Source organism: Lycium ferocissimum, chromosome 1 (genome assembly GCF_029784015.1).
Source record: "Lycium ferocissimum isolate CSIRO_LF1 chromosome 1, AGI_CSIRO_Lferr_CH_V1, whole genome shotgun sequence".
NCBI classification, from domain to species: Eukaryota; Viridiplantae; Streptophyta; class Magnoliopsida; order Solanales; family Solanaceae; genus Lycium; species Lycium ferocissimum.
In genome coordinates this window covers 22,899,069-22,914,620 of record NC_081342.1, presented here as the reverse complement: position 1 = coordinate 22,914,620, position 15,552 = coordinate 22,899,069, and the positions used below count along the sequence as shown (strand labels likewise).

The 15,552-nt window shown below is 38.4% G+C and overlaps 1 protein-coding gene across 1 annotated transcript; it reads left to right on the top strand.

Moving 5' to 3' along the window:
• Positions 1 to 1,662: 1,662 nt before the first annotated feature.
• On the top strand, positions 1,663 to 2,529 carry LOC132063371 (F-box/kelch-repeat protein At3g23880-like). The gene is made up of 3 exons (XM_059455885.1): positions 1,663 to 1,907; positions 2,026 to 2,276; positions 2,336 to 2,529. The coding sequence occupies exons 1-3, from the start codon at positions 1,663 to 1,665 to the stop codon at positions 2,527 to 2,529; spliced, it is 690 nt and encodes a 229-aa protein (XP_059311868.1).
• The last annotated feature ends 13,023 nt before the right edge of the window (positions 2,530 to 15,552 follow it).

Below are 15,552 nucleotides of genomic sequence, written 5' to 3'. Positions count from 1 at the left end.
TACTTGTACAGTTTGGGAAATATAAAGATAGTTTATCAATTCATACCTATTTTATCCTTATTATTAATTATTTAGTTGAAAACTTCAAGAAATTATTAGTGGTTGCATGACTTTTAAAGTATTTTGATTGTTTGACTTAATAATAATTAATGGTGATATAATAAAATTGTCATTTTATTTATGTCTCCTTAAAAATGTGTCAAATCAATAAATGACAAGTAAAAATGGATGAAGGGATAATAAATTTATGATATATGTTTGTTCCGAAGACTTTCGAAATTCTACTAACTCGCTATGGAGATCTCAAAAGACGCTCTCTTGGGCTCATCGTAATGATAAATATATCACATTTTTCAGAGCTCACTTTTCATCTTCTACCATTTTCAAAGTATCATTAACTCAAACTTCCTTTCTCAAATTTGTAGATACAATTTTTGACTTATAAAGCCACTTTACTCTAGAAGCCAATTCATTCCACCTACTTTGTAACGAGGAGAGTTTTTATAAAAATCATACTTCCTCCGTCTCAATTTATGTAGCATCATTTGATCGGATAAGAATTTAAGAAATAAGAGAAGACTTTGTTATGTTTGGTTCGGTATTTGGTGTCCACCTCCAAAAAACTGAAATTTATAAAGCTTGTTATTATTTAACTGTTAATGTCACCAAGGGACAATTTTGAAACATTACATAATTCTACCATTTGATTTTGATTACGTTACAAAAAAGAAAATCAAATTAAATACCGAAAATCGAAAAACAGGACCAAACTGACCCGAACTAGTTTGGTTCGGTGTTTGGTGTCCACCTTCAAAAGACCAAAACTGAAATAGCCGAACCGAAGTTTAATAAAATTGAACCGAAGAATCGAACGTCCACCGAAATTTAATACATTACCCAAAAAAATTAAAATAGTCCAGGCCATTAAGTTTAAGACCAAGAAAAAACTCAATTGTAACAAGCCCTCTTTTGGTTTTGTATCCCTAATTTTCCACTTTAGTTGAGAAAAAATCAAAAATCCTTAGCAAAGAAAGGTGATTAGGATGTGTCTTTAGGATTAATGTATGTCATTTATGTGTTTTCTTAATTATTCTTAAGGTATGTATACCTAGTAATCCTATATCATGGTTATGATTTTCTGTTCTTGTGTATCCTGTTTGTTTGATTTTGATTTTAATTTATCAGTTTTATGTTTTATTGCTTTTGAAAATATGAATTAGTGTAAATGGAATTGCTTCTAATATCATATAAAAAAAAACCGAATTGAAAAAATCGAAACCGAACTTTAAAAAATCGAAACCAAAAGAACCGAACCGAACTAGTTGGGTTCGGTGTTTGGTGTCCACCTTCAAAAAACCGAAACTGAAACCGAAATAGCCAAACCGAAGTTTGATAAAAATCGAACCGAAGAACCGAACGCCCATCCCTGAGGAGATGAGGGTATTTTTTAAACTACAAGGAACGTGTGTGTTACGAATAGAATGAGGTTTCTGAAAATTAATTGTCATCTCAAGATTATATATATAGGAAGACTTTGTTGTGACTTTGACACTGCTCTTTCCATGGCAATTGAAATGAAATCCAAGGGAGACGAAGCCTCCCATGAACATCCAAAACGAAGCAAACCCATAAAGCATTCTCCATTTCCATCAACTTCAATGCATGATTTTGATCTTACCATTCCTTACCCTTGTACCAGAACTCAATACTGAAATCCTCTCGAGGCTTCCAGTGAGCTTCCTCTTGCAAATCAAGTCTGTTTCAAAATCTTGGCTCGCTTTCATCTCTAGCCCTGAGTTTATCAAGGCCCATCTTAGTATATCTGCTGATAACAAGGAGTACACCAACCATAGGCTTATGTTGAGGTTTTATCAACCTAAGTACAATCTGAAGGACTGTTCTCTTAGGTCTTTACTTTAAGACTGTTCCGGAGGCCGCAAACTTGGATTATCCTATGAAAAAACAAACTAAACCTTTTTGGGTTGTTGTGGGTTCTGTTAATGGACTGATTTGTCTTTCTAATAGGGCAAAAGATTTGTGTATATGGAATCCATCAATTAGAAAGCATAGGAAATTGCCTAATTTTACAACTAATTTTAGAGATTGTTTCATATATGGTTTTGGATATGATAAGTTGCATGGTGATTATAAGGTAGTAGGCTGTATATTTGATAACAGTAGTTTAGATAAAGTTGAGGTGAAAATATATAGTCAAAAGAGTGATTCTTGGAGAAGCATCCAAAATCTTCCGAATGGGCTGAAATGCTTTGGTTCGGGTAAGTGTGTGAATGGGAAGCTTCATTGGGCTAATAATACTAGTTATGTTTTGTATAAGGGCTGGAGCATCATTGTTTTGATTTGACTGATGAGAAATGGAAAAAGGTGGAGCAGCCTTGCTATGGAGAAAAAGATGGTGTTTTGGTGCTGGGAGTGTTGGGAAATAATCTTTCTGTGATATGCAATGGTAATCGTCAAAGAACTGATCTAGATGTGTGGGTTAGGAAGGAGTATGGGGTTAAACAATCTTAGACAAAGATGTTTACCATCAAGTGTCCTCATAGTCCTGTTGCATTGGTGTTTTATCCACCCTTTTTAATTTCAAATAATGATGAAGTTTTGCTTATGTTTGGACAAAATTTCGTGTTTTACGATCTGAAGGATAAATCAATCAGATATCCAAAGTTTACTAAGGTTGGATATGGTCTTGCGGGGGCAATTTACTTTGAAAGCCTAGTTTCTCCCTTTTTGCAAAACGAACCATGGGCACAACAAGACTGAAAGGTGTGGAAGCTCAGGTGGATGCCATTGTGAAAGTTATGACTTGTAAGAGTTCCATTCATACATTTTTTGCACGAGAGCTGGTCAATTTTGTTTCTTTTGTCAAACATGGAAAAAAGACTTTGCACAATTTAAGGGACACATTTACACATCTGCTTAGGGATCATGTTTGTCCTTTTATTTTTTGCATATTTCCATGAAGAAGAAACTTTTATGAGAACAATTATAGGTTGTAGTAGTGTTTATTGTGCTTAGCACTCAAAAGTAAATGGCATTGGACATTTTTTCTCTTTTTTTGAGCAGTGTTTAAGGGGATGTGAAGATCATGGTAGGTGAATGCGCCTCTAGGCGATAACGCTAGGGCATTAGGTGTAACGACCCGTCCGGTCGTTAGTTAATACTCCGCGAACCCATGCCCAATCTAGGTCTAGGATCGTTAATAATAAGCCATATGGAGTGTTTTAAGGGTTAAGAGTGGAAAAAAAAATCAATTCCGGACAGAATTAGAAAACTTTGGGCTAGGGAAGGAAGCAGACCGATATAGACCGCCATAGTAGTACTGCTATAGCGGCAATTCGACCGCCGCAGAGGTCCACGCGGGGCAGTGACCGCGTTTTTGGTCACTTAGTTTATTTTTCTCTTCTTTTTCAATAAAAGACTCCTAAAGGCTGCTCCTAGGGTTCCATATGAAAGAAAAACCCTTGACACCAAGAAAAAGAGACCTTTTTATTTTCCTCCCCACCATTCCCTACGGCTATTACCTCTTATGGATTCGGATCAAGGTTAGAAAGGCGAGCAATTCAAAAGGGGAATCTGTTATATCCCGTATTTCATACATTCGGATAATTCGAGAAAGTCGTGGCAAGTTAAGGACAAGATCATTTTCAAGAATTATTTTAATGTACGAGTTGCTAGGAATATTATTTATGAACATTAGTAGTATGGAAAGATTTGGAAAGGCCATGGTAAAAAGAGAAATTTGCAAAATGACCAATGGAAATAATGTGGAAGGTTAGGGGCGAAGTGGTAATATTGAGAAAAGTCGAAGGGAAAAACGGTAATCTTACACAAGGTTCATGAAAATTCCAAAGAGGCCATATTGGCCATGTGACAAAAAAAAAAAGGGAAAGAAAAAGGATGAAAAATGATGACAATTAAGTCATCTTTTAATTTCAAGAAAATTCTAGAAAAGGAAAGAAGGGGGCATGTGACTAATTGGGATTGGAAGGGACTTAAGTGTAAATATGAATAAGTGATGGAAAAAAAAAAGGATAAATAAAGCATAATTCTCTTCATCTTTTAGAAGATGAAGAAACTTGGAGAAAGAGAAGGGAGACATAAGGCCATTCGGCCATATGGAGGAAAAAATGGACCATGGGAAATCTTGAGCAAAAAAAATTTATTTCTCCTTGAGTTCCTACTAATTTGAGGGTCCTCTCCAACGTGGGATAATTATTTGAGCAAGAAAGTTACTCTTGGTTGCAAGTTCATGATCCAAGACAAGAAGAGAATCAAGGAAAAAGGTAAGCATTAGCCTTCTCTTATATGTTATGGATGGTTGTATATGTTGTGGTATGTAGAAAATGAATGAAATTCATGAAACCTTGTGTTGAGAATGTGGCCGTGTATGTGGTGATGTGGCCGTGTGCATGTGTGATTTGTAGGAGCAATGATTCAATGATTCTACTTAGTATTTTAGTTGTTGTTGTTGAGAATTCTATGTTGACAATGAAAGTGTGATGGTTTTAGTTAGAGTTGTAAAAGTTGGAGCTTGGCCGTGTGGTGTATAGGTTGTGTAGGAAAAATGAATAAATTTCTATGTAGTAATTTGATTGTTGTTGATATGTATTCTATGATGAAAATGAGAAATTGATGGTTTAAATTGATGTTGGAATGGGTACGGGCTGGTTGGGAAGCCAATATGATTTTGGTGTTGTTTCTTTATTTATGAATATAATGTTGCTAATGTGTGTATTGTTGAGGAAGTTTATGAATTTGGAAGATAAAAACGTGTTGGTGATATTGTTTGTTGAATTTGGAGGATTCGGGTGGTATGGAATCATTATGAGTATTGTAAGTGTTGTTGGAATAATTGTTGGAATTGTTGTTAATAATGTGGCCGAGTTCCATTCTCGGATTGTTGTTGAAATTGGCCGAGTTGTATCTCGGGGATGGTGTAGCTACAGGGGAAATGCTGCCGAAAATTCGGCAGAATATAAGTGAATTTATTTGAAAGATTAAGACAAGTATTGGTTAAGCTTAAATTCTTAAAGCACTATGATTAATATTTGATAAATGTGACCAATTGTAGATTTTGGAGGAAACGGGATTTGAATTTGGAGAGCGTAACCGGAAAAGGTATGTAAGGCTTACTCTTTTTTTTCTTTGGCATGTCCTAGTTGTAATAGGTTTGAATATGAGCCTCGGGGACGATTCTACTCTTAGAAATCCGAGCTTATGTTTGACCCTTTTTCATTCAGTATAATTGAATTAGGTATATTATGTTTAGTTAAGAAAAGTGAGTTTGAACATATGTAACTTCCACCAACGGAATTGGATTACCCTGAACTTTCGTAGATGACATTATAAGGCCAAATGTTTATAATTTACGTATGCCACCTCGACTTGACCCGAGGTGGGCCCACAGTTCAGAGACCTATTTGTATTGTTCTATTTGTCCTTTTACCGTACGATAATTAAGGAAATCTTTGACTATTGTTCCGAACTTGATATAAGTATCTGGTAACTCAGATATAAGTATTCTGGTTTGACTATTCTGATATAAACGCTTCGGTACGAATGATCTGATTTGAATATTTTGATATAAGCATTCCGATGTAAATATTCCGATATAAGTATTCTAATATAAGCATTCTATTCTGATATATATATGTTCTGACATAAGCATTCTGATCTAAGTATTCTGGTATAAGCATTCCGACATGATAACTCCGATATGAGTATTCTGGTATGAGCGTCCGATATAAGTAATGCTATGTGTATTTGGATATGAGTCGTCCGATCCGAGTATTCTAATATGAGTATGATCTATAAGCCTTAATGTTCTTCATGTCCGATCTTGGAACGCTTAAAAAGCCGAAGAGGTTTCGTACTACAAACGCTCATAACTTCCGATACTAACTCGGGCGAACCCGAAACTCGTTTCCGAGCCATCGAATGTTGGTAAGAGTACGTATTCATCGAGTCTGGATTTATGTGCATATGGTTTCTCACGACTCTGCTGGTGCATGACTCAATGTATCTTTCACTGCGTCCCGGGCCAGGTTCTGTTATGTTCTTGTGCGTACTCCACGGTATGATTCACTGCGTCCCGGGTCAGGTTCTGTTATCGTGCTCTTCCTCTGCATTGTTCACCGCGTCCCTCATAGGCGGGCCGGGTTCTGTTATATGTATGTTTATATATCATCATGAGTTGGGAGTGGCGGCCAGGATGGCACATGATGATTCTGTCCACCGCGTCCCGTACTAGAGGGCCGGGTTCTGTTACATGCGCCTATGGTGTATGCTTTTGGAATATGATGATTTTGCTTACCGCGTCCCTTACTAAAGGGCCGGGTTCTGTTATGTGCATATATGTTATATGTGTCACGACCCAACCCCGTAGGCCGTGACTAGTGCCCGATCTGGGCACCTAAACACACCTATCAAACGCTATCACAATTATATCAAACACACCCAAGTATATGACAGAAGCCGACAAGGCTGTATTCCAAATTTAGATAATTTCCAGAAAAATTTCGGCAGAGTTTCCTTTATTTTACAGACTATCCAAAATAACCCTGCGCACAGAAAATACCAACAAAGGCCACACAGGGCCACCAACACATCATATATATATATATATATATGCGGACCGGCCGCCGCGGCGAATGGGATCGCCCAAACACAACATACACAAACACAACCGTACGAAAGTAGGCACAACCCACAAAACATGTCCACAGACCTCTAAACAGACAGACGGAATCAGATGACGGGACAGGGCCCCGTCGTACCCATGAACAAATATATACAAATGCAACAGACGAATATATATACCAAAAGTATAAGCTCCGGAATGAGAGGAGCACTCCAAATAGCAGAAGAAGGTGTCCTAAACCGGTGGATCACCAAAGCGCGCGTCCGTACTGCGGGCATGAAACGCACCCCCCGAAGAAAGGGGGTCGATGGGAAATATGTACGAGTATGCAAAGCGAAAATGTAATGTACAATGCGAGATCAAATCGAAATAGAGGTACGAAGAAAGTAAATGCATTTCCAAAATATTAAAATGTTACTTCAAAATATAAGTCATGCATAGGGCACGGAAATATGCTCGCCCGCTGTCGATGGCGCCATAACACAAGATAACACCGAAGGTTTCAAATCTCCGAATCTCCATCACATATCACACACGACATATCGCCATACACGATAACGCCAAACATAAGTGGAACCCGGCCCTCGAGCTCGGAGCTCGGTGAACCATAATCACAGCATAACACCGGAATGTATCATAATGCGCACGACAACAGTACCGACCCGGGAACCGGCAAACGATATCATAATAGGCACGAGCGGAGTAGTGAGTAATCATATGCATAAAATCATTATCATATATCCAAAAGATAAGTAAAATAGTCATATTCGAAATCGGAATAATAATTATCACTTTTGTTTCAAAAGTTATTGAATTCACATAAAAGAGCGTCGCGGGACCCACGGACGAGTATAGACCCGAACTGAGCCCGCCTATGAAAAACATACTCATTATATATCATACAAACTCCTACGAAAGTTTCAAAGCATTCCGAGCTTTTCTGAGAAAGTTATGAGCGTTTGCAGTTTTAGAATCGTTAAAGAATAATTTCTTTCCAAAAAAATCAGCTTTTACATAACCTTTGCAACTTGTGAATTTCAAGGATATAAGGATCAATGTTATGGCATATTAGCACAAGAATACCAAGGGAACAAATGCGAATCATAGACAAGCTCGGATTGCGAGAATAGAGTTTCCTAGAGGCTCGTATCATAGCCTACTTTAACTAAGGCATGCCAAAAAGAAAGGTTACTTTACATACCTCAAACGCTCTCCAAAATGATCCAAACTCAAGCTAATCCAAACTATGATTAGGGCTGCCCACGATCTAAAAATAAGCCATAAAATGCCAAACATTAGCTAATGACTTTTAGGCCTTAATTTCCAAATTCGCCCTAAATTCTACGAAATTTGAAACATTTCCCACGTAAATAGGCTACCCGAGAATTCAACTCGGCCAAAATAATCAATAACAACAACAATAACCAACCTAGCAACATCAACAACCAATCCGGAAAGCAATACAACAACAATAGCTTTTTCCATTATTCAACAACTTACATAAATTCAATTCGACGGCTTACCTTCAAGCCAATGAATCGACACTTATACATTCACATACTAACCCAAACCCCTACCAACAATATTTAAGGACATTCTAAGCAATTCATACAACATTTCCAATAATCCCAATTTTTCTCCAAGCTAGAAACAAAAATGACCCAACCGAGACAAATTTCTTTAATTTTTTCTTCATTTCCAAATCATGGTTTGTATCCACAATTTACATTCTAACAATGCTATCTCATCAATATACCAATTACATTAAATATACAATAACCTCCAAAAACAGTCCAACATTAACAACATCATTTTGAGTCAACAAACATTCATTTCCAACATAAGATTCATAGCGACGACGATTAAACATTAAGCGACGTTCATTCGTTCATTGTCATATAATGTGACCCATTTCAATCAACACTACACATACACATATATGGATGATTCCCAATTGTTCTTCACCTTACAATGATCATAATCAACTAACTAAACATTAATTCATAATTTCAATCACAACACAACAACACCCATCACACGCCCAACCCTCATACATATGGCCTCCACTTCAACATTCTTTATTTCATGATTTTCAACCATTATAAGATACTACAACATGAAAATAACCTTCATAACACAAAAACAAGATCAAATCTTACCTTTTTCTCTTTAACTTCCAATAGCCTAGGGTTTCCAAAAGATGAAAAACAATGGATTGATCGCTCCAACGATGCTTCCACGCTACTTAGGGACCTCAAGGTAATGGGTTTTCATCATCAAAATAATTTTTGGAGGACAAGAAATGGAGGTGGTTTTTCAGGGCTGTTGGCCGAGAGCCTCAAATGGAGGAGAGCTTCACTCCTCTTTTTTTTCTAAGTGTTAAGTGTGTGGTGAATGAATGGAAGACTAAGTGGTCATCTTTTATCCCTTAAATGAATTGTGCACTTGCCCCTTGGCCCACACTAATGAGTTGTTCCACTCAAAAGATGACACAAAATTGTGTGGGCACCACAATCCACTATACACGGCCCACATGGAATTGTGGATGATTTTCATCTTCCAATTTTTATCACTTTTGGACCCAAATTTTCCTAATTGTTTCATACCAATAAATTCATGCACAACTTATATCGCAAAATAAAATCGAAGGTCAAAAAAAAATCCCGACTTTGTATCCCGAAATAGTTTTGTCCTTAACTTATCATAATTAAATCCGGATTGTTCCAATGTACAAAAATACGGGTTCTAACAATATGATTCTGTTTACCACGTCCCTTATCACAGGGCCGGGTTCTGTTATAAGCATACATGACATATGATTTCGGTATATGATTACTCGTTTACGCGTTCCTTCGTAAAGGGCCGAGATCTGGCATCGGTGTGAATATTATATGATTTTGATATGCATAGTCTGTGTCCGGAAAGTAAGCATGGTCTGAATATCATATACGTTCTGTATTCCGTTCGTGGTCTGAATATTCTGTACGTTCGATATTCCGTCCGATATATGACTTCGTCTGAACATTCTGTACGTTCTCTACTCCGTCTGACGTGTGACATCACCGTGTACTCGTATTTTACGAACCTCTTCGGACATGCGATCCGTGATTGTAAAATAAGCATTTCGGTACTTTGGATGACTCGTTTACTTTCGTACTCCTTCGATATATAGAGATGTACGTATGATTTGTGGTCGAAAAAAAATAAGCGTACGGTATTTTGAGTAATGTACTTATCTTTTAGTCTTGTCTGTCTCTCGGTTATGGTTCGTTTTACGTATTGCATGCCTTATATGCTCGCACATTTTCCGTACGACCCCTCTTCTTCGGGGTCGCGTTTCATGCCGCGCGGTACTCCCGCATTTAGTGGGTTATTATAGAAGATGTTCCAAAGAGATAGCAAGCTCCATTCTCCCGGAGGGTCGCCAAGTCGAGTTTGTTTGTTATGATTGAGTTATATTAGAGACTTTGCGTACGGCGTCGTGGGTATTGGTTGTCGGTCTGTAAGCGGCTTCGTCAGCCGATATGTCGGTCCGTGTTATGTATTGAATTTTGTATGATTATAAATTTGTTCGAGTTGAAGGCTACGAAAAAAAAAAAATCTACTATGTATTTTATCTTATTTGATTAAAAAAGTTTAACGTGATTTTATGTGCAGCAAGAGTCTGAGGGTTCGCTCGGCCCTAAATAAGGGTCGGGTGCCCATCACACCCTAGTAAGGTCGGGGTGTGACAGAATCAATTAACTGTTTGTCAACGAGGTAGGTTATGATTTACTTGAGTTAGACTTTGATTAGCGAATCGTATATACTTTTAGAGTTGATGGGAGACTGCATGATTAGGTCTTTAGACATGGAGTTTGGTTGGACATATTCTATAATGTAATTAAAATCATGTGTAAATAGTAGCTAGGGTAACAATGAATAGTTATTAATGGGAATGCTATTATCACTGAGGGGTACTTCGTGTTTAAATTATGCATCCCTAGGAGTGGGTGATTTCCGTCTTTAGTTTCGGAAAAATTGAAATATTCACATAGCTGTCTTTCTTGTTAATAAGAGATTTGTATTGAGAGGACCGAAGTGAGTTGGATTAGCACTACGCCCAACAAGGGCATGATTCATGACTTGTTTGATTTATTGCATCTTTGCATTGCATTGCATGGGTTATGAGGAAATACATGTAGCAGGAAAGGCTGAGTATGGGCATTTATGTTATCTGGTCTTTTGGCCATTGAGTTGAATACGAGGAATATATATGATATGGATCTGCGTCCGAGGTTCTTTCCGGAGAGGAAGATTTCTGGCTCGGGTCTAAGGAGTGAATGCGAACGAGTGGTACATGGACACCATGGGTCCCCTACAGGTCATGACTACTGAGCAATGACATCAGTTAACATGTATGTACAATGTGGTTGGGCCCTTGCATCACATACTACATTACACTACATCTAATATTTCTATGTTATGCATATGCGCACTACCATCATTGATATTGCTTATTTATCTTTATGATTTCGTTAAGATGGTGTGTGGAGGGGTGGTTAATATAAGATAAGTGTAGTAGCAAACTTTTAGATAGCGAAACATTCCCTAGATGCATCGTATTGTAGTAAGTAAATTAAATAGAATACCCGTAATTCTTGAAAATAAAAGTAGTGAATAGTTGAAAGTGGAAAAGTAAGTAGTGAGGGTGTAATAACCTTTATTGAGAATCTTGAGGTTCATTGACTTGTCTGCTTATCTTATTGACTTTATATTGTGTTACGCGAACTAATCTTAGTCGACCTATGATTCTTGCCAGTACGTGTGGTGTACTGATACTACTCTTCCTACGCCCTTTTTGGGTTAGATATATTGCAGGTTTTAGTTGAAGTTTTGTCATGTGGATTTATCGGCATTCTCTCTGCGCCTCGCTCATCTCACCCGTGCGCAGGGCCGTGTCATTTATTTTATCTTCTTGTATAGTAGGAGCTCTTGTACTTGTGTCACACCCCTACCAGGAGTATGACGGGCTCCGACCCGTAGGCCGGGAACCACCTGACTTATCTGTTACTTTGAACATTATAAACCATAACTCAAAGAACACTGCACGTGTAAAAATGCCCAACATAGGAATATCCGATCATTTAGCACATACGTACATATGCGGACCGACAAGGTCGCCACAACATAACGTATATCATAAAGACAAGAAGGCTATGAGAAAGTATCAAGAGCTCAAAATAAGGCGATAAGGCCACCAATATATTATATAACAATATGAACCGGTGGAGCTATAAAACATCTAACTGTAAATACACGTCTACGAGCCTCTACATAGAATACAAATGATCATAAGGACAATACCAAATAGACTGCAACTCCGAAGTAGGTGGAGTGCTCCTGAGAATTCGTTGATAGAACACCTACGGGTCTGATCCGTCTCCTTGCCTACTCGCGGCATGAGCGCGTCTGAAGAAGGAACGGTGAAAGTACGAATAATGTGCCGAGTATGTAAGGCATGAATAACAACATAATATAGATATGAAAAATAACATGGAATATAAGAGATACACGTACATCCGGATGCCTCACGGCGGTGTCATGCATGCTTGGGGGCCTTTTAAAAAAAAAATTCTTATACATATATATAGTACCATGCCCGTCCATTAAGGCTCGGTCATATATATAGTATCATGCCCGGCCATTGAAGGCTTGGGTGTATATATATATAGTATCATGCCCGACCATTAAGGTTCGGTGTTATCATCGTTAGCCCGCGTCCGGCCTCCCACGTCGGGGCAATATCAACATGCCCACCGCAAAGCGTGTGCACATCTACGTGCCATGCCCGACCGACTATAGCGCGGCGCGGTGTGAGAAAATACATACATATATATAAAGCATGCACGAGAGCCCAATCAAAAGCCATAACTATATCAGAGTGACGTAAGGTCGTGTCACACCCCAATTCCTGACAGGGTGTGATGGGCACCCGACCCTTATCCAGGGCCGAGCGAACCCTCAGACTATCGTAATACTCGTACTTACATTGGGCCCTGACCAAATCATAAATACATAATTTCAAATCAAACACAAACTTGCGAACGTACAAAATCTGTAATATCACATATAACAAAACGACGGCTTATAGAGCCGCTCACAATCGATATCCGATGCACATGACCCGTCCGCAAAGTCTCTAACATGACTCATGTCATAACACACACACAACTCGACTCGTGAAAGACTCCGAAACAAGTGGAGCTTGCCAATCCCGCCGGAACATCTCTGCTAGTATCTTTAGCTCACCCGGTGTACTTGCACCCGATGAAACGCAACCCCGAAGAAAGGGGGTCGGTACGAGTATGTACTCAGTATGCAGTTGTAAATACGAACCATAGGAACAAAATACGAAGATAGACATAATATGCAAAGTATCAAAATATGTAATTAAAATGCAAATCATGCACAAAGCCTAGAACGGTGGTCGCCCGCCCGTCGTCGGCGCCACGCCACGCATCACACTAGTAAGATTTCGATCTCCGTAACCCGACATATCCCCGTAACACATCATAGCCGACCGTAACACCATATCACAAAGATCACACCAAACGGAACCCGGCCTGAGAGGAGCTCGGTGAACCGTAACACAAGATCACACCGGAAAATATCATATTGCGCACGAACATAACCGGCCCGGGACTCGGTGAACGAGGTAATGACCATGAGCACGAGCAGAGTCGTGAGTAACCATAAGCATAAAATCATATTTATAAGTCATTAAACCAATAAGAAATCCATATGTGGGAGTCGAAGAGAAAATAACACTAAGATTCTTCAAAGACCATTAAAGACGAGCATAAAAGCCGCGGGCCCCACGAACGGGTGCCGGCCCCCATCCGAGCCCGACTACGTTAGTTAGGGGAAAGTTATGCCTTATGAAGTTACCTATTATGTTTCGGGGCAATCCGAGCTCGTATGCAAAAGTTACGACGTTTGAAGTTAGGACCTTTTGTAGTCAAAATTCTTTATAAAACCTTTGAAATTCATTCTTTTGAAAACATGAAAATCTTATTTTGGTCCCATTAAGGAGTAGATCTTAAGGAACGAACAAAGTACATACCTAAGCTCGGATTCTAAGAGTGGAATTACCCCAAGGCTCGGGTCATAGCCTAATAATACTAAGACATGCCAAAGAAAGAAAGGTGAGCTTTACATACCTTGGCCGCCCTCGGAACTAATCTAATTTGCGTCTCGGCTCCTCAAGATCTACAACACACCAATAGGCGTCAAGCATTAGCCATAAGCATAGAAGAATCTCATTCCAAGCCATTACTTTTCTACGGAAATTTCGACAAAGACCTCCCCTATATATTCACCAACCCCGAGAATTCATCTCGGCTAATATCAACAACAACCAAACCAATAATCATAATAACCATATCGATAAGCAATTCAAGATATCCAAACCAACATCCAATCTTACCCGAGACCTCCCAACTCAATGAAAACAATAACGACATATTTCTTTCTTTCAAATTCATAAACTACGTCGACAACCTCATATGTTAACACATCATTTCCATGCATTCAAGAAAACATATTGAAATCACATTAAGCTTCAAATCAGCCCCTCTCTCATACAACACTACCCGAAACCTTCCAAGTTCAACAAGGACAACGACAACACATTTCTACCTTCCGAATTCATGAACTACATCCACAACCCCATACGTTACAACATTATTTTTATAAATTCAAGAACTATATTAGAAGCACCTTACATTCTCAAATCAGCCCCTACACTCACGACTTCCATTTAGGGTCATCAAACCTTCATTTTCACTACATAATCCGCAACAAACAACTACCAAAATACAACATAAAATTTGTTCATCCTACTCCCTCCAAAACAAATTTCACACTACATACCAACACACAACTTTCCATGATTTCCATCCATTTTCACACATTTCAACAACACACAACATATTGAATACAATTAATTCACTATCTCCACACAACACACACAACACACGGCCACACACACACATGCACACACACGGCCACACTTCACCTCCATACTTTCATGATTTTCCATACTCCACAACATATACAAATCATACATAACACATGAAAAACAAGTTAGAACCTTACCTTTCCTTCAACTTTACTCCCTCGGCTAAGGCTCCATATAGCAACAACGAATGACTTTCTTGTTCTAACGACTACTCCACGTCGACGAGGGCCTTCCAATTGGTGGAAAATCTAGGAGAGATTATTTTTCCATGGTCAACCCCATAAGTCCACAAGATAGCACCGTCGACTCTCTCTCTCTTTTCTTCTATCTTTCTTGAAATTTCTAGGATGAAGAATGAAAATATATGTCTTCCATGGCCCTCACTTGTATATATATATATATTTATTGGGGCACATGGCTAGTCATGTGCCCCTCTTAGCCGTTTTTCTCCCTTCTTTTTTGTCTCCAATCTTCTTCAATTTTCATGAAATTTCTAGAGAGGAAATATGATGAAAATGATGAACTTAGTCATCCATATATATATATATATATAACTATCAAAATGTGCACATGACCATGCACATGCTCCATGTCTCTTCTTCTTCTTTTTTTTCTTTTCCTTTCCCTCCAAATTTCTCTTTAAAATTCTAGAGTTTTCCTTAGGTAATAAAAGATAAATTCTTGCTCCCTTAGTCATCTAATTCCATATATATATATATATATCAAGCCTCCATGTGGCCATGGCCCACCTCACTCTAATTTCATGAATTTTTAAGCTTTCCATAATGCATTCTTAGTCCCAAATTTTTCCTTAATGCTTCCTTCCAACCAAATCATAAACCATTTGTCGCAAAACAAGTCGAAAGATAACCTTGTCCGTAATTCTTCGCAA